The 27,468-nt window shown below is 43.3% G+C and overlaps 1 protein-coding gene across 1 annotated transcript in view; it reads left to right on the forward strand.

Annotated features, from left to right (window-relative positions):
• Positions 1-24,347, forward strand: part of LOC126412655 (ankyrin-1-like) — a 50,447-nt gene extending 26,100 nt beyond the window's left edge. The window contains exons 3-4 of the mRNA XM_050082355.1: positions 6,517-7,087; positions 23,780-24,347. Of these exons, the coding sequence (XP_049938312.1) occupies positions 6,517-7,087; positions 23,780-24,266 (1,058 nt within the window). The 3' untranslated portion in view covers positions 24,267-24,347. The remainder of the gene's footprint in view (positions 1-6,516; positions 7,088-23,779) is intronic.
• The last annotated feature ends 3,121 nt before the right edge of the window (positions 24,348-27,468 follow it).

A 27,468-nucleotide genomic window follows, 5' to 3' on the forward strand; every position in this document is an offset into this window, starting at 1 on the left:
GGTAAGACACCTTTTAATTGAGTGCCCCTATTTTAATCCGTTACTCTCCCGTCTACAGCTATCGCCTGATATATCGTCGATTTTAGCAGATGACACGCGCTCAGCCGACCGCGTTCTCAAGTTTATTAGTGCCAGTGAAATGACATCAGTCATTTGAAGCTTTTTTTGGGGACAACCAACCCCTTTCTGTAGTGGATTTTTAAGCCTTCCTTTTGCTTTTAGTTTCTCCAATTTTATGACTTTCGTTCCCATTGCTGCTGGTTTTCAATTTCGGCTTTTTACTGTTTCCTAAGTCACGGACCGGGCGCTAATGACCATAAAAGTTTTGCGCCCTAAAACCAAAACAAACAAAAAAAAAAGATGCATGCAAAGTGTCATTGTGTTCTTCAGGATAGAGAACCAACTGGATTTCATACACTAGTTATTTTAACAGGTCCACACCTTCTTGTGTCGTGTGGGCCGACCTCCTATGGCTCTTTGGGACCAAGATCCATTTCCCAATTTCTGGCCTGACAGTAGGTGATGATGTCATGGTGGCCTTTACTGCTATCTGCAACACATTTGGCCGCCAGTTTGCGGATGTTTCGAGCTCTTCACACTATCACCCTGCCTTCCTCCATCGGAAACGAGTGGAGGAGGCTCAGGTGATACCCTTCTCTGAATCTTGAGTGCTACCATGCTGCCTTTACTATGAGGGTGCTGATCATGCTCTCAGTTCATCCTGATCCTCTGCCCCAGGGCCGCACGCCATCCACATGTTGCAGCCCCTTGCTCTTTCAGGCAAGCACTTTCTGCTTAACACGCATCTGGGCGGAGGGTACATCCCCAGACACTGGTGTGAAAGCATCGTGATTCCTATACCTAAGCCCAGTAAGGACAAAAACCTTCCTTCTGGCTACCGCCCCCATCTCTCTTACTAGCTTTGTTTGCAAGGTGGGAATGAATGATCCATGCCCAGCTGGTGGTGACTCAAGTCTCCCAATTTACTGATGAATGCGCAGTGTGGATTTCGAGCACGGCGTTCTGCAGTTGACCATCTAGTTACTTTGTCCACCTACGTCATGAATGGTTTCCTCTGGAAATCCCAGGCTGTGGCCGTGTTTTTCGATTTAGAGAAGGCCTACAACACCTGCTGGAGAACTGGTATCCTCTGTACTCTTGACACTTGGGGCTTTCGTGGCCATCTGCCCTATTTACTTCAGGCATTTTGAAAGGACTGTGTTTTCAAGGTGTGTGTGGGTTCTGCCTTGTAGGACACCTTTATCCAGGAAAATGGTGCGCCTCAGGGTTCCGTCCTGAGCGTCGTCCTCTTTGCTACCGCCGTTAACCCTATAATGGCCTGTCTCCCGCTGGGCATCTCCGGCTCCCTTTTTGTTGACGATTTTGCCATGTATTGCAGTTCTCCACGGACCTGTCTCACTGAGCGTAGTCTTCAGCGCTGTCTTTATCGCCTTTACTCTTGAAGGATCGACAATGGCTTTCGCTTTTCCACTGACAAAACCGTCTGTATGAATTTCCGGCGGCGCAAATGGTTTCTGTACATCTTGAGCCTATTGCCCTCCTGTTCGTTGGAACTACGAAATTCCTGGGGCTCATGCTTGGTAGGAAACACTCCTGTTCCTCCCACGTGTCTTAAGTGGCAGCTCACTGTACTCAGTTCCTCAGTGTACTATGTGTCCTAATTGGTGATTCTGGGGGTGCTGATCGAACCAGGTTCCTTCGTTTGTACCAGTCCCTTGTCCGTTCGAAAGTCGACTATGCGTGGTTTGTTTATGCATCTACACGTCCATCCCTCTTACGTCATCTCAACATTATCCACCATAGTGGCATCTGTTCGGCCACTGGCGCCTTTTACACTAGCCCAATTGAGAGTCTGTATGCTGAAGCTGGTGAATTACCACTGTCCTACTGCCCTGACTTTTTCCTCAAAAGGTATGCATGCCGTTTGTCTGCCATGCACGGCCATCGATCCTATGCCTCCCTCTTCGATGATTCCTTTGATCCTTCTCTGTTACCTCCTGTAGTCCGCTTTCGGCACTTGATACGGCGGCTTAACTTCATACTACCTGCAACTTTCCCAGTGGGTGTGAATCTTTCACCACCTTGGCTTCGTGAAGCTGCGACTGTTAACTTTGTCTTCATTCGCTTCCTAAGGACACTACTCTAGCCTCGGTCTATCGCCTTCAGTTTCACGACCTCCACATGGAACTTCACGATAGTACCTTGGTATACACTGATGGCTCTCGGACTGACCGCGGCGTCGGATATGTGCCTTGATCATCGCAACCCATGTCTTTCTTTATCGGCTTCTGGCAAACTTCTCAGTATTTACAGCCGAGCTCTTCACCCTGTATAAGGCCACGGAGTACATATGGCGACACAGCCTTTTCAATTGTGTCCTCTGCTGACTCAGTGCCCTTCAAAGTCCATCTGCGCTGTACACCGCCCATTCCTTAATGCAGTGGGTCCGGGAAAACTGCCACTTGCTCACTCTTGGTGGAGCCAGTGTCGTGTTTCTGCGGTTTCCTGGTCGTGTCGGTCTGCCAGGAAACGAGGCTGGTGGCGCTGCTGCCGAGGCTCCATTCCTCGTACCTCAGGCCGCGAGTTCCTCTGTTCCCTCCGATGATCTCTGTGTTGCCGTCTGTCAGGGGGTGGTGTCCCTTTGGCATCGCCAATGGTCCTGCCTTCGCGGGAATAAACTCAGTATTATTAAGGCTCTCCCAGCGGCTTGCACGACCTCCCCTGGCCCCTCCCGCCTGGAGGAGGTCATTTTAACTACGCTGCGTATTGGCCACTGACTTTTTAGCCACCGTCATTTGTTAAGCGGTGCTACCCCACCCCTTTGTACACATTGCGTCCAAGTTTTAACTGCCCGCCATTTCCTGATGGAATATCCAGTTTTAACTGTTTACATTCCCACTTGGGTTTGCCATCTGAGCTATCGGTCGTTTCAGCAAATTACGCACGGTCTGTCGACTGCGCTTGACCTTTTATCCGCCAAATGAACATGGCGATGGCGATTTAATTTTTAGTTTTTGATGTCCGTTTCAGGATAGTGTCTTTTTTAGCCCTTTTTTCACGTGCCTGTCTTTAGCTGTCTTCTATTATGTCAATAGGGACTGACGTATAGTCGTTTCTCATCTCTGTCTTCGTGTTCCATAGTTTTGACTTGGGCGCGTATGACCCCAGTGGTTTCTTGCGCCCTAAAGCAAAAACAAAACAAATATGTGAATAACTGACTAAACATTCAGTGCTACATATCGTTGGATGTTGCCCTGTAAGGAGATTTGAGGTGTTGCAGTCTGACTGTGGCAGTTTCCCAGAGGTAGCATTTCTCGACAAGGCTTTACTACCAAATGGTCGATGAGCTGTTTGAACCAACTCGTGGATGACAATATACAGGACTGGTTGTTAATAGAAGAGTAATACATATTCAAGTCGTTAATTATCGTTTGTGTACATAAATACTAGGAGAATTTAGGAGTGTAAGCCATGTATTACGAGTGTTGAAGCAATATGGGAAATACTGCTATTGTGTTCTTCTCTTCTATCCAAAAACTGGTTTGACGCAGCTCTCCATGGTACTCTATCCTATGGAAGCCTCTTAATTTCCGAGTAACTACTGTAACCTACATCCTTCTGAATCTGCCTAGTGTATTCATCTGTTGGCCTCCCTCTACGATTTTTCACCTCCATACTTCCCTGCAATACTGTAAGTAGGCTGTTTAGGTTTTTATGTTGGTAACGCCACGTAGCGCTCTGTATGCAAATCACTGACTGTGCTGTGTGCAGCCTGTGGCTGGTTGGCATTGTTGTAATATTCGCTATTGTAGTGTTGGGCAGTTGGATGTGAACAGCGCGTAGCATTGCGCAGTTGGAGGTGAGCCGCCAGCACTGGTGGATGTGGGGCAGAATTTTGAGAGCGGACGATCTGGACGTCTGTCTGTCAAAAAAATGAAATTTGTAAGACTGGATGTCGTGAACTGATGTATATATTATGACTTTTGAAAACTATTAAGGTAAATACATTGTTTGTTCTCTATGAAGATCTTTCATTTGCTAACTATGCCTATCAGTGGTTAGTGCCTTCAGTAGTTAGAATCTTTTATTTAGCTGACAGTACTGGCGCTCGCTGTATTGCAGTAGTTCGACTAATAAAGGTTTTTGTGAGGTAGGTTATATGAAATATATATGAAAGGTATAGGTTATTGTTAGTCACGGCCATTCTTTTGTAGGGATTATTGAAAGTCGGATTGCGTTGCGCTGAAAATATTTTGTGTCAGTTCAGTGATAAGTAGAATAAGTAAAGAGAGAAATGTCTCAGTAAGTTCAGTTTTGCTCAGCTGTTTGAAAATCAAATAACGTAAGGGGTTTACCAGCACAGTAATTTAAAATTTTCCAAAGGGGACGTTTCAATACTAAAATGGTGATCCCTTGATGCCTCAGAACGTGTCCTACCAGCCGATCCTTTCTTCTAGTCAAGTTGTGGCACAAAGTCCTATTCTCCCCAATTTTACTCAGTACTTCCTCATTAGTTACGTGATCTACCTATCTAATCTTCAGCGTTCTTATGTAGCACCATATTACAAAAGCTTCTGTTCCCCTTTTCTGTAAACCGTTTATCGTCCATGTTTCACTTTAATACATAGCTACACGTCATACAAATAGTTTCAGAAAAGTCTTCCTAACACTTAAATTTATACTTCTTCAAAAACGCTTTTCTTGCCAACGTCAGTCTACATTTTATATCCTTCGACCATCATCAGTTATTTTGCTCCACAAATAGCAAAACTCGTACTTTTAGTATCTAATTTCCTAATCTACACTACTGGCCCTTAAAATTCCTACACTACTAAGTGGAAGTGCTACAGACGCGAATTTTAACCGACAGGAAGAAGATGCTGTGATATGCAAATGATTAGCTTTTCAGAGTATTTACACAAGCTTGGCGCCGGTGGCGACACCTATAACGTGCTGACATGAGGAAAGTTTCCAACCGATTTCTCATACACAAACAGCAGTTGACCGGCGTTGCCTGGTGAAACGTTGTTGTGATGCCTGGTTTAAGGAGGAGAAATGCGTACCATCACGTTTCCGACTTTGATAAAGAACTCATTGTAGCCAATCGCGATTGCTGTTTATCGTATCGCGACATTGCTGCTCGCGTTGGTCGAGATCCAATCACTGTTAGCAGAATATGGAATCGGTGGATTCAGGAGCGTAATACGGAACGCCGAGCTGGATCCCAACAGCCTCGTATCACTAGCACTCGAGATGATAGGCATCTTATCAGCATGGCTGTAACGGATCGTGCAGCCACGTCTCGATCCCTGAGTCAACAGATAGCGACGTTTGCAAGACAACAACCATCTGCAAGAATAATTCGACGACGTTTGCAGCAGCATGGACTATCAACCGAGAGACCATGGCTGTGGTTCCCCTTGACGCTGCATCACAGACAGGAGCGCCTACGACGGTGTACTCAACGACCAACCTGGGTGCACGAATGGCAAAAACGTCATTTTTTCGGATGAATCCAGGTTCTGTTTACAGCATCATGATGGTCACATCCGTGTTTGGCGACATAGCAGTGAACGCACAATGGAAGCGTGTATTCGTCATCGCCATACTGTCGTATCACCCAGCGTGATGGTACAGGGTGCCATTGGTTACACGTCTCGGTCACCTCTTGTTCCCATTGAAGGCAATTTGAACAGTGGCTGTTACATTTCAGATCTGTTACGACCCACAACTCTACCCTTCAATCGATCCCTGCGAAACCCTACATTCCAGCCGGATAATGCACGATAACATGTTGCAGGTCCTGTACGGGCCTTTCTGGATACAGAAAATGTTCGACTGCTGCCCTGGGCAGCACATTCTCCAGATCTCTCACCAAATGGAAACGTCTGGTCAATGGTGGCCCAGCAACTGGCTCGTCACAATACACCAGTCACTACTCTTGATGAACTGTGGTATCGTGTTGAAGCTGCATGGGCAGCTGTACCTGTATGTACACGCCATCCGAGCTCTGTTTGACTCAATGCCCAGGCGTATCAAGGCCGTTATTACAGCCAGAGGTGGTTGTTCTGGGTACTGATTTCTCAGGATCTATGCACACAGATTGCATGAAAATGTAATCACATGTCAGTTCTAGTATAATATATTTGTCCAATGAATACCCGTTTATCATCTGCATTTCTTCTTGGTGTAGCAATTTTAATGGGCAGTAGTGTAATTCCCTCAGCAGCACTTGATTCAATACGACTATGTTCCATTATCCGTGTTTTGCTTTTGTTTGAATTTATTGTATCATTGCTGTTGTATCTTTGATATTCTGTAGCTGTTCACCTGTAACATTTAGTTTGACAAACATAGAATACCATATTGTTCCAATTGAGTGGTGATTGACAACGTTTGCCAGCTGTTTCTTGACGAAGATCTGCCTAAAGCTCACACAAATATTGGTGGTGTTTTGTAATGGCAGAGGGGTCATCAGAAGATGCGGTCTTTCAGAATCATCCTCAATGGGACGCGTTTTGGAGGCTGAGGAGACGGCGGGCTTGGACCTGGGCTCCCTCCTGGACGCCGGGGAGTGCGCCGTGGTGACCCTGGGGGCGGGGGAGACGCGGTTGGTGGCGCACAGGGCCGTCCTGGCTGCAAGGAGTCCAGTGTTGGGCGCCCTGGTCCCCCAGGACATGCTGGAAGTCAGCGGCGACCACATCGACCTCACAGATGTCGAGGGCCCGGTGCTGCGCCACCTGGTCTCCTATTGCTACACCCAACGAGCTCCGCAGCGGCCAAACGTCATCCCACAACTTCTGGTAGCCGCAGACAAATACGACATTTCGGGGTTGAAGGGAGTGTGCGAGGAGCAGCTGGCCACTCAGCTGTCAGTGGAGACCGCAGCGTCCACAGCTGTGCTCGCCGTCAGGCACTCCTGTCCCAGCCTCATAGCGGCCGCCCTCGCCTTCATAAAGGCTAACCACGAAGTGCTGGCCACGCAGGGTTGGTCCGATGCAGTGCTCCACCGGCCCGAAGATGCAGTCGAAGTGAGTCGGCTGCTCGGTGAGATGGCACGATTCAGGCAAGCATAAGATATTCATCAGTGTTTCCCGTGTCTGTCTGTCTGTCTCTCTCTCTCTCTCTCTCTCTCTCTCTCTCTCTCTCTCTCTCTCTCTCTCTCTGTGTGTGTGTGTGTGTGTGTGTGTGTGTGTGTGTGTGTGTGTGTGTTGCGAAATAATTCTCCATTATTGGCGATAAAAGATGTTTGCTGGTAGCTAACAATGCTTCCATTCCCTTTTCATGACAGGTTCAATAGAACTCTAATTTAAACTTTATTAGCAGGTAAGTTAACTAACAAAAATCACTGAAGAGCCAAGCTTCAAATATTTTGACCTTGAAGCAGACCATCCAGTTTTGCACCCATTGTTCCTGTTTGTTGTGAAGACTCTGAACAAAGGATATATTGACTGGTCAACAGGAGTCAGTCTCACTATGGACACAATCACTGCTGAGCACGGAAACACACACACACACACACACACACACACACACACACACACACACAAAACTCACAGTGACATGGGTAGTTTGTAGCCAGGTATGCTACAGCACTGCACAGGTCACCACAGTGAACCTCTGCACATAAAACAGCCTTGTGTTTTGTGACACTGCTGTTCATAACGAGCTACCTATAAATGGTATCGCTCTGCATATTTCCGATCTTGCCAGGCTGTAATTGGCGGACCTGTGGCAATTTCTATATGTAGTGAAGCATTTCGCTATACCCACGTCAGTTCCACATCCGTGTCGCTCAGGAAGCGTCCAGCAGACTTAGAGCTAACAGACAGACGGACCTCTGCACACGTCAGCAGCCTAACACCTGCCAGTCCCAGATTTCAAAAAGGTACTACCAGATGCCTGTACAGATGGTGGGAAACCTTAAGTTAGTATTCATGGAGCTGGAGGATATTAAACTATACATACTATCATACAGGAAACGATGTGTCATTCAGTGTGAACAACTGGTACTTCATTACATTGTGACATAGCGTGTCTCATTGCAGGACAGGTTTCAAGGTTTCTCTGTTGGGTCATTTGCTTCCATCATGTTAGTAAATATAAGTTATATGGGAGAGATTCCTGTAAGGCTTATTTCACATCTACCCGGCACCCGGCACCGGGCACCGGCTAGCCGGTTGTCAGGGTGAGGCGCTTACGGAACGTTGCACTCTAGACCGACAGACGGCTAAACGACAGCCGACAGCCGCACCGAGGCCGTGGGATGCCGGCGGCCCCCACTGTGTCGGCGCAGGTTGCGGGGCACGCAGAAAAGTAGAGCGCTACACATGTACCCGACAACTATCGTGTGCCGGCCAGTTGTGTTTTCCTTTGTTGTGGTGGTTTAATCTGTTCTGGACATTACTAGCCTACTGTGTCATGGTGGAGACTGATATTGAAAAAAACAGTAGTTGAGGAACGACCAGTTCTGTGGAACAAGACTGTAGGTACTTATGACCCGCCAGGGTAGCCGCGAGCGCTAAAGCGCTGCTTCCTGGACTCGGGTAGGCACGCCGACCCCGGATCGAATCCGCCCGGCGGATTAACGACGAGGGCCGATGTGCCGGCCAGCCTGGATGTGGTTTTTAGGCGGTTTCCCACATCCCGCTAGGTGAATACCGGGCTGGTCCCCACGTCCCTCTTCAGTTACACGGCTCGCAGACGTCTGAACACATTCGCACTATTCCATGGATTACACTAGACTCAGACAGTTGGGGTACACTAATTCCGTCCCGGGGGGTATGGTGTGGCGGCAGGAAGGGCATCCGGCCACCCCTAAAACTAACCTTGCCAAATCCGTTCTACCCGCGCTGACCCTGCGATCGCAACGGGACTATGGCGTAAGCGAAAGAAAGAACGAAAGAAACGTACTTATGAAGGAATGCATGGAAGTTCGCAAAGAACTGAGTGAAGGCTTTGAACGGATATGTGACAAAGACAGACGACTATGGTAAGTAGAAATCTTTATGTATTATGTTAAATACAAAAAAAAATTACATCAGTGGTACAATAAGTTTTAGATAATTGCCATTTCACAGATCTCAGGTGTCATAAAATAATCCGTCGCCATTTTTCAGACATTATTGGCAGAAATTCCCCCACGTACACATTCATTTTTTGTTATACTTTCAAGTCTATTCATGGACAGAGTATCTTCAGAGTTGTAGCCTTCTTTTTTAAGAATGGTATTGTGCAAAACAACACACAACTTGAGAATGCCAAGAGCAAAATCTGGTTTTAAATTTATAGCTCTGAGGAAAATCCTCCATTTATTAGTCAGTATCCCATTCTATCGCTCTTGGCAGGCGATAATTGGACACTCTTTTAGTACCTGTTAATTGGTGTCTAGAGTATAGAAGGTTTTGATGCAGTCCAAACGCTTCATCACCAATAAAAAAATAAGATACCTTGGGACTTACTGTACTAGGAAGGCCCCTGTCTTCAGAAATTACCACTTTTTTTACGTCAGTGATTTCCACAAAGAACATTCGTTAAATATAATAGAATCACTCATTTTGTCATAACTATCGACATCTACTTAGATAAATCTATTGTCAGGCAGCGACAACCATCAACACTACAGATGAATATCCTTTGTAATTGTAGTACGTTGAGTTACATGGCTGGACGATACGAATGTCCTTTCCATCTACAGCTCCAATGCAGTGAGGAAAATTTGCTCTTTGCTCAACTTTTCCAGCAATATTTTCAACGTCGTCGTTGGTCGGTAGAGGCATACATTCATAACGTAGAGACCAAATAGCTTGGCACACGTCTATTTTACTGATTGTGGGGATGTCAAGTGTGGAACTATAATGAAGATGTGTGAACGTACAGCCATTGGCCACATATATGGAAAAAAATAATTGTTCAATAAAAGTGCATTTTTATATCTTTCTGGAAAAGTGGATAGTGTATACCTAACATAAACAATAACGGAAGAAATCAAGTGAACATTCCTACATTAGGACCATTCCGTGCCCAGTGGTCTAAAATGAGAAAGAAGTTCCGCATGATCATCACAGTTATTGATGAAGCTATGTACGGACATTTGTACGTATCCTCAAATAACAGTGGCAGTGTTGTACTTTCGCGAATTAAATACTTGTAGAAATATAGTCACTTGTTCCACCCATAGCGCACCGTTGCATAATGCGCCCACGGTTTTCGACAACATTGAGACATATCTCCGGCAATATTTTCGTGAAAGAAACAAGTCTACGACATGTACAACGTTATTTTACATGAAATAATAAAGAAAATATTGCATTACCAACTTTATATATAACTTAACTTTATATATAACTTTATATATAACTTTATATGTAACTTAAAGCTGAGTCGAGCGAAAAAATAGCCCCATGAAAAAAGTGTGACGTTCGGCCTTTCATATCTCGGGGAGAAATTGCGAAATAAACCAGAAACTTAGTATGTAATAACTTATAATAAATTTTCGATCTCCTACTGCCCTCCAGTACTCTCCAAATTGAGGTCAAAACTGACTGGTTTTCTAAAAAGATTAACTTCTATACTACTAGACCATCTAACTTTTCCGCTTTACATGACGCTATTATTTCAGACAGGCTGAAAAACCATTTAAATTTTTTGTAAGGATAGTACAGTGATGTACCACTTCAGATACTATTCTTGTTTCAGGCAAATTTATTATGAAGTGGGCGAATATTATGGATTCCGTCCACAGAAGTGAGAGGACGTGTAAGTCATCCGTAAAATTTGGCAGTGAGAGAGAGCCACCCAGAACGTATATATACACTCAACAGCTTCAGTTTTTGAAGAAAATCACAAAGGACGTCCGACTGCCGACAGTCTCCCACTCTCTGACAATTATTAGTTTACGGAAAGATCACTTTCTGATGACATCTCTTCGGTCACTGACGACGCTCAGCATAAAGAAAATGGTGGTAATGAGACTATCACAAAGGAAGTATGTACTTTTAAAACAGTAGAACCACGCAATAAAAAAAAAGGAAACTTGACGCTGTCCAGGTAGAGCTGATTAATGTGCTACACAGATAACCCAATCGGCATGTCATTTTCTAGCGGGACAGTTCCAACTTTGGAAACATTTGATGACGATGAGGTAGTCGAGTTTCATTTAAGGGTTACGCAGCTTGTCTCCGATATTAAGAAACGTAAAAAGCCTTTGGAAAAAGTTATTACAACCACTCACCATAGTACATCACGTGCGTACACCTCAAGTTGCCTTCTCTATCAGTAACAACAATCTACAAATGCTGCAATAATTAGTCAACCACCCACTACAGACAAACAGTATTGCGAATAAGCAGTAGAACAATTTTCAGGAACATCTACCGGATCCCCGCGTTTCATAACTCTTTCGAAATTCAGTATTGAGTCTCTTATTGCCTAACCAATGTTTTAATTTTTTAAGGTGATAATAAAAATACACGTCCTTTAGGATAATAACTTTTTAAAATTTTAACTATTGTTTTCTTTCCCACTTACCTGATGGTAATTGCTGGATACATTCTCGAAAGGATGTATTACGGCTTTGACTGGAACTCTTCATTCGTGCATGTAGATCGTAAAAGTTCGTAAACTCACCCGAAAATAATTAAATATCTTATCTTCATCTCCCCGTAATTCCCCAAAAAGAACAAAGAATGCAGCCACTTCGTCTCTTCTCATATTGACTGGTTGGACCCTATGCAGTCAACGTCTGTACAAGAGATGCCACGCTAATAGCTGGTCGTGCTCCATTTGTAGTCGAGGTCAACTAGATACGCACAAGACACGGCACAGCACGTCGTGCGGCTGCCGGCTACGTATGGAAAGGCGGCCCGGCAACAGTGCCGGCTTGTCGGCTACCGGGTTGATGTGAAATAAGCTTAACTAAACTATTTTATTATCCTTTAGCAGAGCAGAGAGAATTTGGTATAACTTTTGAGATACATACGCACAGGAGGGGGTTTGGTGCATAGTCAGGTTGCGTAAGGCAGCACCTTGGAAACAAAGTGCTGTAGTCACATATGGAGCAAGATGTTGCTGCATACTCCTCTTACACCCCATGCTCCCCCCCTCGCCCTCCCCTCCCCCCCACCCTCACCTCCATCCCCCTCCCTTCCCTCCCCCTCCCCTCCCTCCTCACCCTCCCCTCCCTCCCCCTCCCTCCCCCTCCCTCCTCACCCTCCCCTCCCTCCCTCCCTCCCCACCTTGCTGTCCCTCCCCTCCCTCCCCCACTGACCTCCCCCACTCTCCGCCCCTCTCCCTCCCCTACCCCTCTCCCTCCCCTACCCCTCTCCCTCCCCTACCCCTCTCCCTCCCCTACCCCTCTCCCTCCCCCTACCCCTCTCCCTCCCCCTACCCCTCTCCCTCCCCCTACCCCTCTCCCTCCCCCTACCCCTCTCCCTCCCCCTACCCCTCTCCCTCCCCCTACCCCTCTCCCTCCCCCTACCCCTCTCCCTCCCCCTACCCCTCTCCCTCCCCCTACCCCTCTCCCTCCCCCCCTCCCTCCCCCTACCCCTCTCCCTCCCCCTACCCCTCTCCCTCCCCCTACCCCTCTCCCTGCCCCTACCCCTCTCCCTCCCCCTCCCCCTCACTCCCCCTCCCCTCTCTCCCCCTCCCCCTCTCTCCCCCTCCCCCTCTCTCCCCCTCCCCCTCTCTCCCCCTCCCCCCTCTCTCCCCCTCCCCCTCTCTCCCTCCCCCCTCTCTCCCCCTCCCCCTCTCTCCCCTCCCCCCTCTCTCCACCTCCCCCCTCTCTCTCCCTCCCCTCCTTCCCTCTCTCTCCCCCTGCCCCCTCCCTCTCCCCCTGCCCCTCACTCTCCCCCTCCCCCCTCTCCCCCTCCCCCCCCCTCTCTCTCTCTCTCTCCTCTCTCTCTCTCTCTCTTCTCTCTCTCTCTCTCTCTCTCTCTCTCTCACACACACACACAAACACACAAACACAGGACGAGGTGTAACTGTAATGCACTCTACTTAAATACTGGAGGAACAGGACTCAAATTTCTGCCCTCTAGAATTTCTCTATAGCTCTCTACCTACAATCATCCAGTAAATGGCACCTTGTTCCCTTGTGCTAGGGCACAAATGATGAACTTTCCTGTGCCATGTATTGGAGTCACTAACTGATCTCTAAAAACCTCAGAATTCATGAGATGTTTGGATGCAAATATCCTTTATTACAAACTCACACGTACATAGCCCTACGCTTCATACAAGTCTGGATTGTTGCTCTTTGGAAATCCATTTTTGAGACATTTTGTGCGTTCTTGCCTTCGAGAAATCATGTGTAAGCAGCACACAAATCGCCGGCTACTACCGCAATTTTCTTCCTATTGTCCTCTGTACTAACTTAATGTCCACTATAGCAACAAATTCCTTTAAATCTCATTCGATCCTTTATAAATGGTTTTTGAAAGCCTGCGACTGTAGAAACAATAGGTTTGTTTATTAATAAATAAATCTTCTGCTACCAGTCACGATTTTTCTTTATGCTACTTTTCGCACGACGCGTTTCGAGAAAGAATTCCCATTTTCAAGTGCGTTTTTTGTGTGTATTAAGCCATTTCTTTTGATGTTGTCAGTGTGTGTGTGTGTGTGTCTGCTTCATTTCGTTGACTTTTACTGCAGTATATAAGAACCACGCAAATTTTTAGTTGGGTATCAATTCTTTTTGTGAAGCTAGTGGCGAAATTTAGAAGAATTTGTACTTACAGTTTTCTAATGGTTCATTTGTGCAGAGTCTCACACACACTAAACATCGCAGACAATTTGATGAACACTTTACACACAGAAAAATCTTATGTAAACAAAAACAGTTACAAAGGTCTTCTTACAGGTAGTCCACAGAGATAACATTATAGGTCTTCCACAGATTATATGTTTTTGTACAGAGATTATTAATCTTAATTTAGCTCATAAATTACTTATATTTATTTTACAATTGTGCTTATTTCTATGTTTTACTATTTTTATTTAAGTATATTGTCGATACATCTGAAGAAATTCACTGATTCACTTTCAAGTTTTTCATTTAATATTTTATCTTCACATTTTCTGCATTGTGAATATATCTCCAGTTCTTCAAGTAAATCCATTTTGTGTCCTTTATTTAGTTGGTGGAGTAGTTTGACATTTTGCTCTATTTTTCCAAATGGGTGTTCTGTATGATGTATGTGTGCTGCTATTGCTGCTGTAGTGTGTTTGTTGTGTGTGTATATGCTCTAATGTGCTCTGTGTACCTGGTGTTGAAATTTCAGCCTGTTTGTCCTACGTAGAACTTGGAGCACTCCTGGCATGTTACCTTCTATATTCCAGAGTCTGAATATGGATCATGATTACACATTATATTAAGTATTAGTTTTTGTTGTAGTTTATTAGCTGTAGAAAACGCAATTTTTACTCTGTGATTTTTGAAAACATTTGCAATCTTCTGTGATACATTGCCTATGTATGGGATATGCACTTCCTTTAAAAATGCACTACTATAAAATACAAAAGAACTCTGGATCTGATCTGGCTAATCCAAATAATTGGATGAATCCTGAAAACTAGTGATTTACTTTAAAAAAAGCGATATTTGGATATGTATTCTACTGTAACATCAATTTAATGACACGTACAGCGTCGGTTCTTGGACATAGCGGACTGAATCAGTTGTTTTGTTGTCTTCAGTCGTTTTCGTGCAGCCAAGCCTCGCATTCACATGACGGTGAACATCTGCTATATGGTCTCACACCGGCCACCATGTTAGCGTAGTGTCAAGACATGCCAGCACCTCATCCGCTGATAGTACCCCATCTGGTTCAGCGAATGTTTCATCATCCTGACCGTCAGTATCTTCCCTTTCGTTTTGTACGATTTCACCGTGACTGAGAATTTGTAATCCAGGGTCAAAAGAATCGCAAACAAGCCACTCATACATCCTCTGCACTGCAATCGGAACCTCCATGGATTTTCAGAAGGTTCTTTCTTATGTCCTCAAGTGATATTTCGTCATCTGCTGGTTCGTTAATCCCCTTCCTTTTTCACACTACTTCTATTTATCTTTGCCTTCTGAACCAGTCTGGATGACACGCCTTTCACATTACTCCACGCTGTTTTGCACGTTGTTGTTTTTACCAAATTCCATGCTTCCGCCACCGTGTAAGAGCAGACTGCTATATTTAGTTTTTGGTGATGAGCCAGAACGCATTCTTCATTTCCATCTTCTGACAAAAGCTTCCTCAGCAGATGTCTCTTGTAATCCTGCTTCATAGTTTCGATAACAGATTCATTCGTCCATTGGGTGCAGCAAGTGTGTTAACGTTTGGCCGCAGGAAGAGAGTTCTGAAACGACCATCGTTTCTAACAAGAAGCTTTCTGTTTGATGGGTGGGTGCATTGTACAGATTTTACATCACCTTACTGCCTCCTTCCCCTGTGGCCTTTTGTTATTATTTTCTACTTCAGATACGAAAACTGAATAGTACCCCTCCAAAACAAAGCAGCAGTAATCTGGGCCTCTGGTCCTCTGATCGATCATACGAGGCTTTAACGTTCGACATGGTCACACGGTCTTTACTAATCCTTTGGCCAGGAGCATCAGTTTACGTTTCAGAAGTACAGGTGTCAGGTAAAGCCTTCCAAGTGAGGCTTTTCTCATCTGCATTGTATAGAAGTTGTCATAAGATTCTCCACTAATTTTGAATTTTTCAATAAAATTTTTTCTTACTTTTGGGTCTACTTCACCACTTAAATCTGGTTTATGAATATCGTGCCTACCCTTGAAATTCTATAGTCAGCCAGTTGCTAATGAAGACGAACTGTGCATTTTCTAGGATAAAAGTTTTGATATCTTGCAAACTGCTGCAAAACCACTTGGATATGGCCTCTTCAATCATTTAGTTTTCTGCTGTTGTCATCCCTTTTCTCGACGAACTCCATTCTGAAGGAGACACAAAGCTTAAAACTGAGGACTCTTTTTATGTCTCAAATTGTTGATGTTCCCACGCAAAACTTCTCATGTAACCGCTTACTAGCTATGCCTTTGTTTAATTGTTCAAGGACTTTCGTCTGCCAACGATAAGACAACGCCCTTCCTTTTAGGAAACATGTACGCACAATAAATTAAAATACTCGCACAAAACAAACCAAAAGACGTGGAAGACGGAAGGTAGAACGACAAGTCTGAAATGTAGCCATGCAGCTTACCAAATCACTGCATATCACAAGCGCTGTTTGAGACAATTTTTTTCCACGTTTCCAAACAGGGATGCACTGGTGGCTAGATTTATGAAAACAAAATCAGACGAACCCTAATGCAATTCGTAAAGAAACGCACAGAATGGCAAAAATCCTTATTATTCCACGTATATCCACGGCCAGTATCAACAGATGGATCACAAACAACGCAATTTTTTGAGGATTAATCAGACAACTGCATAATAGTTTTCACAAGTGAGGCAAGTGTAAGTGGAAGTAATTACAAACATCGGCTTTACACGGTATCAGTAAAGTAAAAGCGCAAACGAAGCACCAGTAGAACAGTTAACAGGAAAGAACGAAATACAACGTCAGACGCAGGAAGAAATTTCAAGACACATTTCTATGCCTTTTATCACACAATACACTACGCTACAAAAGCCATGACATACCTCCTAATATCGTGTCGAACCTCCTCTTGCTCGGCGAAGCCGATGGAAGTCCCCTTCAGAAATATTGAGCCGTGCTGCCTATGCTCTCCATAACTGCGAATGTATTACCGATGCAGGATGTTGTGCACATTGTAACTGCTGCTCTCAAGATACATTAGAAATGTTCGTTGATGAAATTCGCGCTGCGACTAACTAGCGGTAATATTGTCTTATGAGGAGAATTACATAAAAAATCTGTCCTGCTGCACTCTATTCACGCCGAGTGCGTATTAATGATACCGACCAGTTCAAATAATTATATGCTCCCCGACGTGTACGATCACAGCTACCCGTAGTTGCACGCCAATGACTATCCTTGTACTATTTATGGCTACAGCCCCTGTACGGCAATAGCTTCTCCCCTAAGGTTTTCAGTTTACGTAAGCTTAATAGTTCGAATTGGTCCGATAACTGTCTAACGCGGCAAAGAATATTTATGCATGCTGCGCTCCGTTATTAATCTATGTCGACGCACAAATAAATATTTCGTAAACACACAATATTAAATGGACTGAAAGAAATGTCACACAGTAAATCCACTTTATGCTGGTTTATTCTCTACTATTCGCGTCCTATCATTGTATTAAGGAAGTAACTTTTCCATAGGATGGGTGGAATTAATTGCGTAACTTTCAGTCAAGGAGTTTGTAACAAGATATAGATTTCATTTGCTACTTTAAGGAAACTTCAGTACTTTCTCACAATTCAGTGCCAATGTTCACTTGCTATGTCGGAAAATTGCTAACAGTGTATTATTTCGGGGCAAAGTTCAATTCTCCCTGTATGATAATCAATTTAAAACAAGTTCGGATCTCTTCCTCTCTTCGCTTTTTGTAATGATATACTCAAGTTTGATGATCTACTTATTTCAAGTTTGATTCCTAGCAGATCGCAAAATTTCCAAAATGCACAAAAACAATCTCGTCGCGCCTACGTATAAGAGCATACGTTGAGATACAACCTGATCCAGCAAGCGCTAGCAGCACAATAACAATGTATGACTTTTTTCTTCTTTATTACGCAGTGTCCTCAAAGAGGAGTTCACTCGTTCTGTTCCGTGATCTGTAAGTACACTACTTTGTGATCTTTTCTTATTTTAATTTGAAACTAATGGATTCTATTTCTTTTCCTTTTCAAAACATTAAGTCACTTTATATTGGATTTTCTTTCTATATACCAGGTGATCAAAAAGTCAGAATAAATTTGAAAACTGAATAAATCACGGAATAATGTAGATAGAGAGGTACAAATTGACACACATGCTTGGAATGACATGGGGTTTTATTAGAACCAAAAAATACAAAAGTTCAAAGAAGTCCGACGTATGGTCCTTCATCTGATCAGAATAGCAATAATTAACATAAGAAAGTAAGACAAGGCAAAGATGATGTTCTTTACCGGAAATGCTCAATATGTCCACCATCATTTCTTAACAAAAGATGTAGTCGAGGAATAATGTTGGGAACAGCACTGTAAAGCATGTCCGGAGTTATGTTGAGGCATTGGCGTCGATGACGATACACTTGCGATTTCAGGTAACCCCAGAGCCAATAATTGCACGGACAGAGGTCTGGGGACCTGGGAGGCCAAGCGTGACGAAAGTGGCGGCTGAGGACACGATCATCACCAAACGACGCGTGCAAGAGATCTTTCACGCGTCTAGCAATATGCGGTGGAACGCCATCCTGCATAAACATCATACGTTCCAGCAGGTGTTTATCAGCTAGGCTGGGAATGATGCGATTGTGTAACATATCGGTGTACCTATCACCCGTCACGATTGTCATGCGCAGTCACTGACGTTTTGCTGTCCAGTGCCATCTGTCGGAGATTTTGTGAACTTTGTTTGTTTTTTTTTGTTTGGTTCTAATAAAACCCCATGTCATTCCAAGCATGTGTGTCAATTTGTACCCCTCTATCTACATTATTCCGTGCTTTATTAAGTTTTCAAATTTATACTGACTTTTTGATCACCTGGTACTTGCTACTATTCAAGTGATGCTGTTCCAGTGGGACTTGAAATTGGGATCTTGGATTTTAGGACTTTTATTGGGTTTTGTGTACTATTTTAGATTTTCAATTTTGCGTCCAAAGGAAACGGCGTTACAACATACTGACGCATCGATTATGTTCCTCAATGTTCGCTGAGATTAATGTCGGGCGATCTGAGAGGCCAAACGATTCCCTCGAACTGTCAGGAACGTCCTTTAAATCAATCGCCAAAAACTGTTCAAAAATGGTTCAAATGGCTCTGAGCACTATGGGACTTAACATCTGTGGTCATCAGTCCCCTAGAACATAGAACTACTTAAACCTAACTAACCTAAGGACATCACACACATCCATGCCCGAGGCAGGATTCGAACCTGCGACCGCAGCGGTTGCGCGGTTCCAGACTGAAGCCCCTAGAACCGCACGGCCACACCGGCCGGCTCGAAAAACTGTGGCCCAGTGTCACGGCGCTTTGTCATCCATAAAAATTCCATCGTTGTTTGGGAACACGAAGTCAATGAATGGCTGCAGATGGACTTAAAGTACACGAATTTCATCATTTCCAGTGAACGATCGGTTCAGTGGGACCAGAGGATCCGATCTATTCCATGTAAATACAGCCCACATAGTTTTGAATCCACCACCATCTTGCTCAGCGCCTCGTTGACTACATAGGTCCATGGCTCAGTGGCGTCGGCGCCACACACGAATCCTACCATCAGCTCTTACTAATTGAAGTCGGGACTCGTCTTACCAGTCGGCTAGGTTCGTACCAATACACTGTCAGCCCAGGAGATGCACTGAAGGCGATGTCGTTCTGTTAGCAAAGGCACTCGCGTCGGTCGTCTGCTGCCACAGCCTATGAACACCACATATCGCCGCACGGTTCTAGCGGATACGTTCGTTGCTCGTCCCACGTTGATTTCTGTGGTTATTTCTCGAAGTTCTCTTGTCTGTTAGCACTGACAATGTAAAGAAAACGCCACCGTTCTCGGTCTTTAAGAGAAATCCGTCTGCCACTGCTTTGTCAATGATGAGGGGTAATGGCTGAAGTTCAGTATTCTCAGCACGCTCTTCACAGTGTGGCTCTCGGAATATTGAATTCCCTAACGATTTTCGAAATGGTATGTCCTAAATGTCTAGCTCAAACTACCATTCCGTGTTCAAAGTCTAGTTCCCGCCGTGCGGTCATAATGAACTCGCAAACCTATTCACACTAAGTAGATGAATAAAAATGACAACTCTACCAATGGACTGCTGTTTTATACTTTATGTAGGCCATACTGCCACCATCTGCATATATGCGTATCTATCTCATGACTCTTTTCACCTCAGTGTAACCGAATCCAGAGACAAGAAGAGCAGCCGGAGGCTATCGCTACAGCCAGAACTACTGCGTAAGGTACTGACAGAGAATCTGCTTCCTTTCACCAAACAAGAAATGATCAAATCGTCTTAAAAAAGTCATGCATTGATGGAATATCGCCGAAACTGTTTGAGTAGCTGTTAGCGATAATTGGCAGAGATGTCTCTTGCACATATAATAAATTTCCAGCTGAAGCAATATTTCCTAGAGATTTTGAAGAACTAAGATTGTCACTGCAAGATTGTCGACTGATGACGTTGCTCACAACGGATTACAAATTTCAGCATGCCTAGTAAATAGCAGACTAAAAACTGCTATTGAGAGAGAGACTACGCCCATACTAACGTAGTACAGTGCAATTACGAGTATGTCGGACCTATTTCTAGAACATGCAGATATAGAATATATCTTACATACAAATTACACATAGCCGACCGTTCGCGACCTTAGACACCGTGTGTGATAAGCTAATCAACATGATAGAAGGCCCCCAGAATCAGGGTTAACAATTATCCGTAGAAATCCTGATCCGATAGGGATGGCGCTGTTTGCCAAGTTACACGCAACTGACATGGAACCCGTATCTAAACATAAGTTATCGACGTTTTCTTCATAAAAACGATATGTTAGGAATATTCAAATGAAATCAGTATGATTTTCAACAAGGAATATATGTCAGAAACTAAAGAAATTTTAACAACATAAACCGAAGTAACAGGAGCGAAAATTAACTATTAAAACATCCCAGCTCGTGGATGTAAGAGCTCCTCTCAGTTTAATATAATCAGGAAGCATGTTTTCTGTTGACAGGAGCATAAAAGTAAGGTAACACTTGCAGTGATGAAGATTGTCGACACAAGAAGTTTTGATCAGCACAAAATGGTAATATTTTTATCAGCATTCCTTTCGCTGCCCACCACATTTGCTGACAGCCGCAGGAAGTGGTACGACGGTTAGTCTGATGTGACAACAATAAGCCTGCCATTGCTACCACAAAGCTACAGTGCACACTAGTATGACAGGGAGTCAGACATTAGAGCTCAACAATGGTGCTGAAAGTGATGGAAGACGAAGACCAACCCCCAATTCTGTATACAAATTAGTTTCGTGGCACTGGAGTTCCCTAGCAGACACATCCCAATCAACGCAGGCTAGATAAATCACCATCTAGATTTTATTTGACGGTATTACGTGGGCACCAGTTATTCACAAGGAGTAATACAAATAATTCTGTGCTGACTACATAGTGTTGACCAATCAATTGAAAGCTGGTTGGTAGGAGATAATTACTAACAGACAAAAGTTGTACAGAGTTCTATTACGCCCAAATCTGCAACGCCAATAATTTGATAGAGTAAATGTAATGAACTAGAAATGGGAGAAGCATAGCTCTGGTCAGAATAGCAATTGTCACGCACAACGAAGTACAGGTAGGGGACCAAACAGCAAGTTCATCGGTCCCATCGGATTAGGGAAAAATCCCGGCATTTGTCTGAAGCGATTTCGGGAAATTAGGGAAAACCTAAACCAGGATGGCCGGACGGGGGTTTGAACCGTCGTCCTCCCAAATGAGAGTCCAGTATACAAACCACTGCGCCACCTCATTCGGTGAACTGAAGTACATTCTTCAATCAGAGTGGAGAAATCACCCTTATACTAAGCAAGAATTAACGAAAAAGGTTGAAGAATTAACGTAAAAGGTTAGGAATAAGGAACTCCTTTTAATTACATCTCACAGTGAAAGACGTAAAAAAATGGTTATGATAACTGCTATGCGCAACAAGAAATTCCAATTCTAGTGCTGGTCTCTCATTTTCAATTGTAACCACAGGTTCTTTACATTGCAGGTCCAATGTCTCTGAAGATTTTTAGTACAGCCATATTCAATCAACTAACAGTTCTTCTTCTCAGTAAAATGATCTGTATTGCGTTTATCATAATAGGCATTAAGCACAAAAACACTCTTGAAACAGACGTAATAACACTAACTCTGATACTTCAACATATCAGTTTAAAGTTAATGTAGCGAAGACAGTCACGCAACTAACTGATAAAGATTTGAAATCATATAAAACATTTTCGTTTTTTCTTTTACAATACAAATCAGTATCTTTTTAATAATGATTAAAGGCCTCTCCCCTTATGACGATTTCTTCTAGTCTGGCGTAACGTGGCGCATATGGTTATCAGCTTCATTGACACTATTCCTTGCCATAGCAAATCCGCCGCCATTGCTCCAGCATCCTTGAACCCATGCAACAAAATAAACAACGATGCAATTTACACACAAATTTTAAAATAAATCACACACAGTACAAATATACGTATTTTTCATGTCATGACCAATACAAATTAACCACATTTTCTTTATAATATATATATATATATATATACACACACATCTGTGGCGTGAGGCATACAGAGTGTCCAGGAAGCCAAGGTTGGCTTACAGGGATATATATATATATATATAAACACACACACACACACACACACACACACACACACACACACACACACACACACACACACACACAGTGTACTTACTATAAACCATACATCGAACCATGGCACTGAAGGAAGGCACCGCTGCCAACTCTCATGAATATTATCACAAACTCTTGTGGTAGATATGGATATAGATGCCTGTATGTGAACCATCTTGGTTGCTTCAAATCAAAGTGGCCCATTTCGCAATTTACATTTGATTCACATTTCTAGCACTGTGCCCATCACTTCGACCAGTGTCAGTATTCCATGTCTTTTAAAACGAAGTATTGTTATTTTTAATATTTCATGTCATTGTGTGGGTGTGTACAAACTGGTGACTGCGGAACAACGCAAAAGCACGTCATCTACACCAGCGCCACACCTAAAAATCTGAGAGGGGTGGTCAAAACCATTTCAGTGGTTGGCCAGTGTAGAGTCGTTCAGAATTTATCTAGCTTGCCCTTTGATAGGAAAGATCATGAAGCGTTTGACATAATTGTGAGAATAATAAGATTTACGATCAGTGTCTAATATTTGATTTGAACTGTATGAGCTAATGTTCATTTAATTTGTTTGTACAGACTCATTTTTAATTTAAACTATGACATAACCATATACATGTGCATATAATATTTATGAAAACTTGGTGTACCACCTCCTTTGGCAGTATAAGAAAAAGACTGCGTTTTCAAATGTCTTTGGGTTATAAAGAATTTGTTTCATTTTACTCCTCACCACATCAACACACAATTAAAGGTATTAGGGGGTAGGTGTGGTCCCTTTGGCTCACTGCAGTAATATCATGTATCAATGGCAAGGTTCTTTCCCTCTCAGTACTTACATCTATGGCGTGAGGCATACAGAGTGTCCAGGAAGCCAAGGTTGGCTTACAGGAATGTGTAATGGTAAAGTCCACAAGTGCATGAAATATTGATTTACACTCGGAGCCTACAGGTTTTTCTGCTGCATTCTCAAACATAGCAGCCTCAAGAGTGTAGTCAAACAGAGCATGAGCATGTGAGATTGTCTGTGTGTATGCTAGGGAGGGTTTTGATGTTTGAGAGTGAGACTGTGTGCAGATGTGCATACATGTTACAGTGGATGTATCTTCTGATGGATGCATGTGTATTAATTTGCATGCACAAACACATAGAAAACTATGGTGAGTGAGTGAGACTGAGAGATTATAAGCATAAGAGCCTTGATGTTTTGTGCAGGAACTTGTCTGCAGAAGAGAAAGCCAAGAGGTTGATTCGAGCAGCTCAGGAGGGGACGGTGGAGGAGCTGCAGGAACTGCTGTCTGCGGGGGCGGATGTGGGGGTGAGGGACAAGAATGTGTTGAGGCAGACCGCTCTGCACTATGCAGCTGCCAAAGGACACGTGGAGGTGGTGAAGTGCCTGTTGGAGGGTGGAGCAGAGGTGGACTCCAGAGACACATGGCAGGAGACACCTCTGCACAAGGCTGCATACAACGGCCATACAGGTGTGGTGCAGTTGCTTGTGGCGTCCAGTGCTGACCCAAATGCCAGCAATTGTTGTGGGTGTATGCCGCTGCACTTTGCAGCAGATCGTGGCCACACAGAGACTGCAGCTGCACTGCTGGAAGCGGGAGCCGACAGGCTGGCGAGCGATAAAGATGGGAACACTCCCAAATACTTCGCTGAGCGTAAAAACCACCATCAACTTGTACAGATGCTAACATAAAGCTGCTAGTTACATGAACATCTGTGGATAAAACAAAGCTTTCTACAGGATATTGTTTCTTAAGTAAAGACAAAAAATTACTCCTATTGTTATTCATTTGTACCCATCATTACGCAGTACATGTAACTTCGACACCTGAACAATTGTAACAATGGGAATGCACATAATTTAATATAATTAACTTTTCTTTTGAGAAAACAGGCCGAAAAAATCTTTAGAACACCATTAGGAAACTGAACAATAGAGAAATACTACTGATAAACACCAGTTCTCTGTTTCAAACGAGAGTTTCTACTGCATAAAAATTGTTTAAACAACATAGAGGAGTGCAGCTATGTGATGTCTTCGACAACCACCAATATTTCAACAGGTGATCACCCAAACATTTTCAAGGCATAAATGGCGAAATATCAAGGGTTGTAAAAGGTGACATCCATCTGAATTCCTGTAAGTTGTTTAAATCAGTCGTCTACATCATTTGATTTCTGTAAAGTATTTGGTTAGAACCATGTATGTTAAGCTAGTGTAAACTACACCATACCCAGATAACTGCTATATATGGTGTGTGATGAAAATGCATCTTCAAGTCTATATATAATGAATATATAATTTTGTTTATAGTGAAAATATCCACAAGTACAGACATTATTTATCAACAAATGATATGCCATCTGACACACAAAGTTACCTACATGTTTAGCTCAAGACATAATGTTAAACAAAGTAGAAATTTGCTATAAACAAGGACACTTTGTACAATGGTGGTATGCCAAGACAGCCCACCACACTTACATGAAAAGATTAGTCTCTGCATAAATAGTTTATAACGTTATTTTATTATTTACATGTGGTGGTATAAAATTCTTGTAATGTTGTTGAGTGTCATTTGACTAAATCAGTAATGCACATACATGAAGAATGAAGTTGTGAACTATACTAGCATCCAGCATTTGTGACTTGCAACGTAAAAATGATGTACAAAAGACAAGGTACCAGCTATGTATAAAATTAATCTGTATAATAATGTGATGAAAATGCATCATAAAGATTTCTTTAATATGAAATATTTAAAAAATCCTAAATTTACAATCATGGTCTAGGGCTTAAAACTCTGCAGTCAGATGACAAAGTTGTGGAGGAAGAAAGCAGTAGATGATTAAAGAAATTTTGTCAGTGTCTTCAGTCTGGGTGAAATTTAAGCGGCCAAAGGGTCACTAATGTTTACAATTCTGGAGATGAGTTTTATTCTAGTATGAAAAATTTTGTAGTTCTTTATCTCAGAATGTTATTAGTAGACTGTATGGACTAGTTAAATGTATCCATTTAGTTTACATTAGTGAGTTAGTGTACTGGACAGTGACACTGCATAAGGCACAGTCCCCGGACTTGCACATTATCGAACCCTTGTGGGCGGTATTGGAGTGCAGACACCAGAGCAGCTTTCCGCCTGCCTCATCACTACAGGAGTTAATAGAGTTCTAATTGAAGATTGGTGTAACTTACCATTTGAAACTATACCATCATTACATAACAGTATTCCAAGAAGAATCACAGCTGTATTATGGACAAATGTGAGTCCAACTGCTTATTAATAAACCATTCCCAAGTAAGTACAAGTGTTCACATTATTTTGCCTATCCCATGTAGATATCTTTATCAATGGAAACCATACGTTTTCTCTTGTTTTTATTGAGTGTTAAAGGTTCACTAAGTTCCGTTTCTTATTTCTTGTAAAATGTAAGCTATTTCACATCGATTCCCCTCAGGAGACACAGCCTTGATGAAACACTGTCCGTGTGGGCGACAGGGTTGTGAGATCCAATGAAGTGGAGGGCTATGCCGGTGGTGGTGTAACTACCAGCAGGGCCTCCCAAGCCAGTAAGGTCTCCATAGAGGATCCAGACAAATTGTGTGTCACAACGACCCGTCTAGTGTCCTGTCCTGTCCTATCCTATTCTGTTCTGTCCCATCCTATACACTCCCTTCCTTTCCTTTCCCTCCCAGTGATTGTGTGGCAGCAGACACAGTCCCGTAATGTGGATAGCGGAAGATCCTTTGAAATGAGGACAACGTTGATGCACATAGGCCTTACTGTGAAGGGATGGATAACGTTCTGTAGTCGTGGTGAAGACAAGCTATCTAAGGGGTAAGGCCCTGAAATAAAACCTTGGCAGGTGTCCAGGCCATGGGTGGCAGCCCCACCAGGACACTCAGGGGCTGTGGGCTGATAACCCGTACCACCAAAAAACACATATCACAAAAAACAAAAGGAGAAACAGCCAGATGGATCTTAAGGATATGACCTTTGGCCCCAAAAGGAAAACCCGTATTGGTTTTTGGAATGTAAGGACTTTGAGAGAGGCAGGGAGGCTAAGACAGGTCGAAAAAGATATGGAGAACTATCGACTAGATATATTGGGACTAAGTGAAATAAGGTGGCCAGAATCTGGGGAATTTCAAGCACAAAATGGTGGAGTGTTGCTGTATGCAGGTCAGACAGGTGAGCACACGATGCAGAGGAATGATGTAGGGCTCTTACTATCTGAAAGCAGCAAGAAGAGCTTACTGGAATGGAATCTAGTCTCAGAATGGATAATAACTGCACACTTTAAAACAAATGTGCGATATGTCACTATAATTCAATGCTATGCACCTACTGAAATAGCTGAAGAGAATTAAAAGATGCATTTTATACAGAGCTTAACGGAGTTCTTAGATAAACAAATTCTAGGGACATAAAAATTTTAATGGGTGACTTCAACGCAAAGGTTGGTTCAGAAAATGAAGGGCTTGAACATATCATGGGTGTGCATGGCGTGGGGATCAGGAATGCAAATGGTGAAACATGCGTTGAACATGACCTAGTCATTGGAGGCACATTGTTTCCACATCGTAACTGCCGTAAGATAATGTGGGTTTCTCCATACCATGTTACCGAAAATCAAATACACCACATAGTCATAAGCCGTAAGTTCCAACACTCTCTGTTAGATGTCAGAAACAGAAGAGGAGCAGATGTTGGAAGTGACCACCACCTCGTTTTGGCGGAATTCAGACTGAAAATAGTGGGAAATAGAACCAAGCTCAATCACAGGTGCAAGAAAATAGATGTGGTAAGGTTAAAAGACCAACAGCTCAAATAAACATATGCCCTTGAACTACAAAACAGATTCCAGATCCCCTCTGAAGAAAACTTTATGGA

The sequence above is a fragment of the Schistocerca serialis genome, chromosome 7 (assembly GCF_023864345.2).
Source record: "Schistocerca serialis cubense isolate TAMUIC-IGC-003099 chromosome 7, iqSchSeri2.2, whole genome shotgun sequence".
Lineage (NCBI taxonomy): Eukaryota > Metazoa > Arthropoda > Insecta > Orthoptera > Acrididae > Schistocerca > Schistocerca serialis.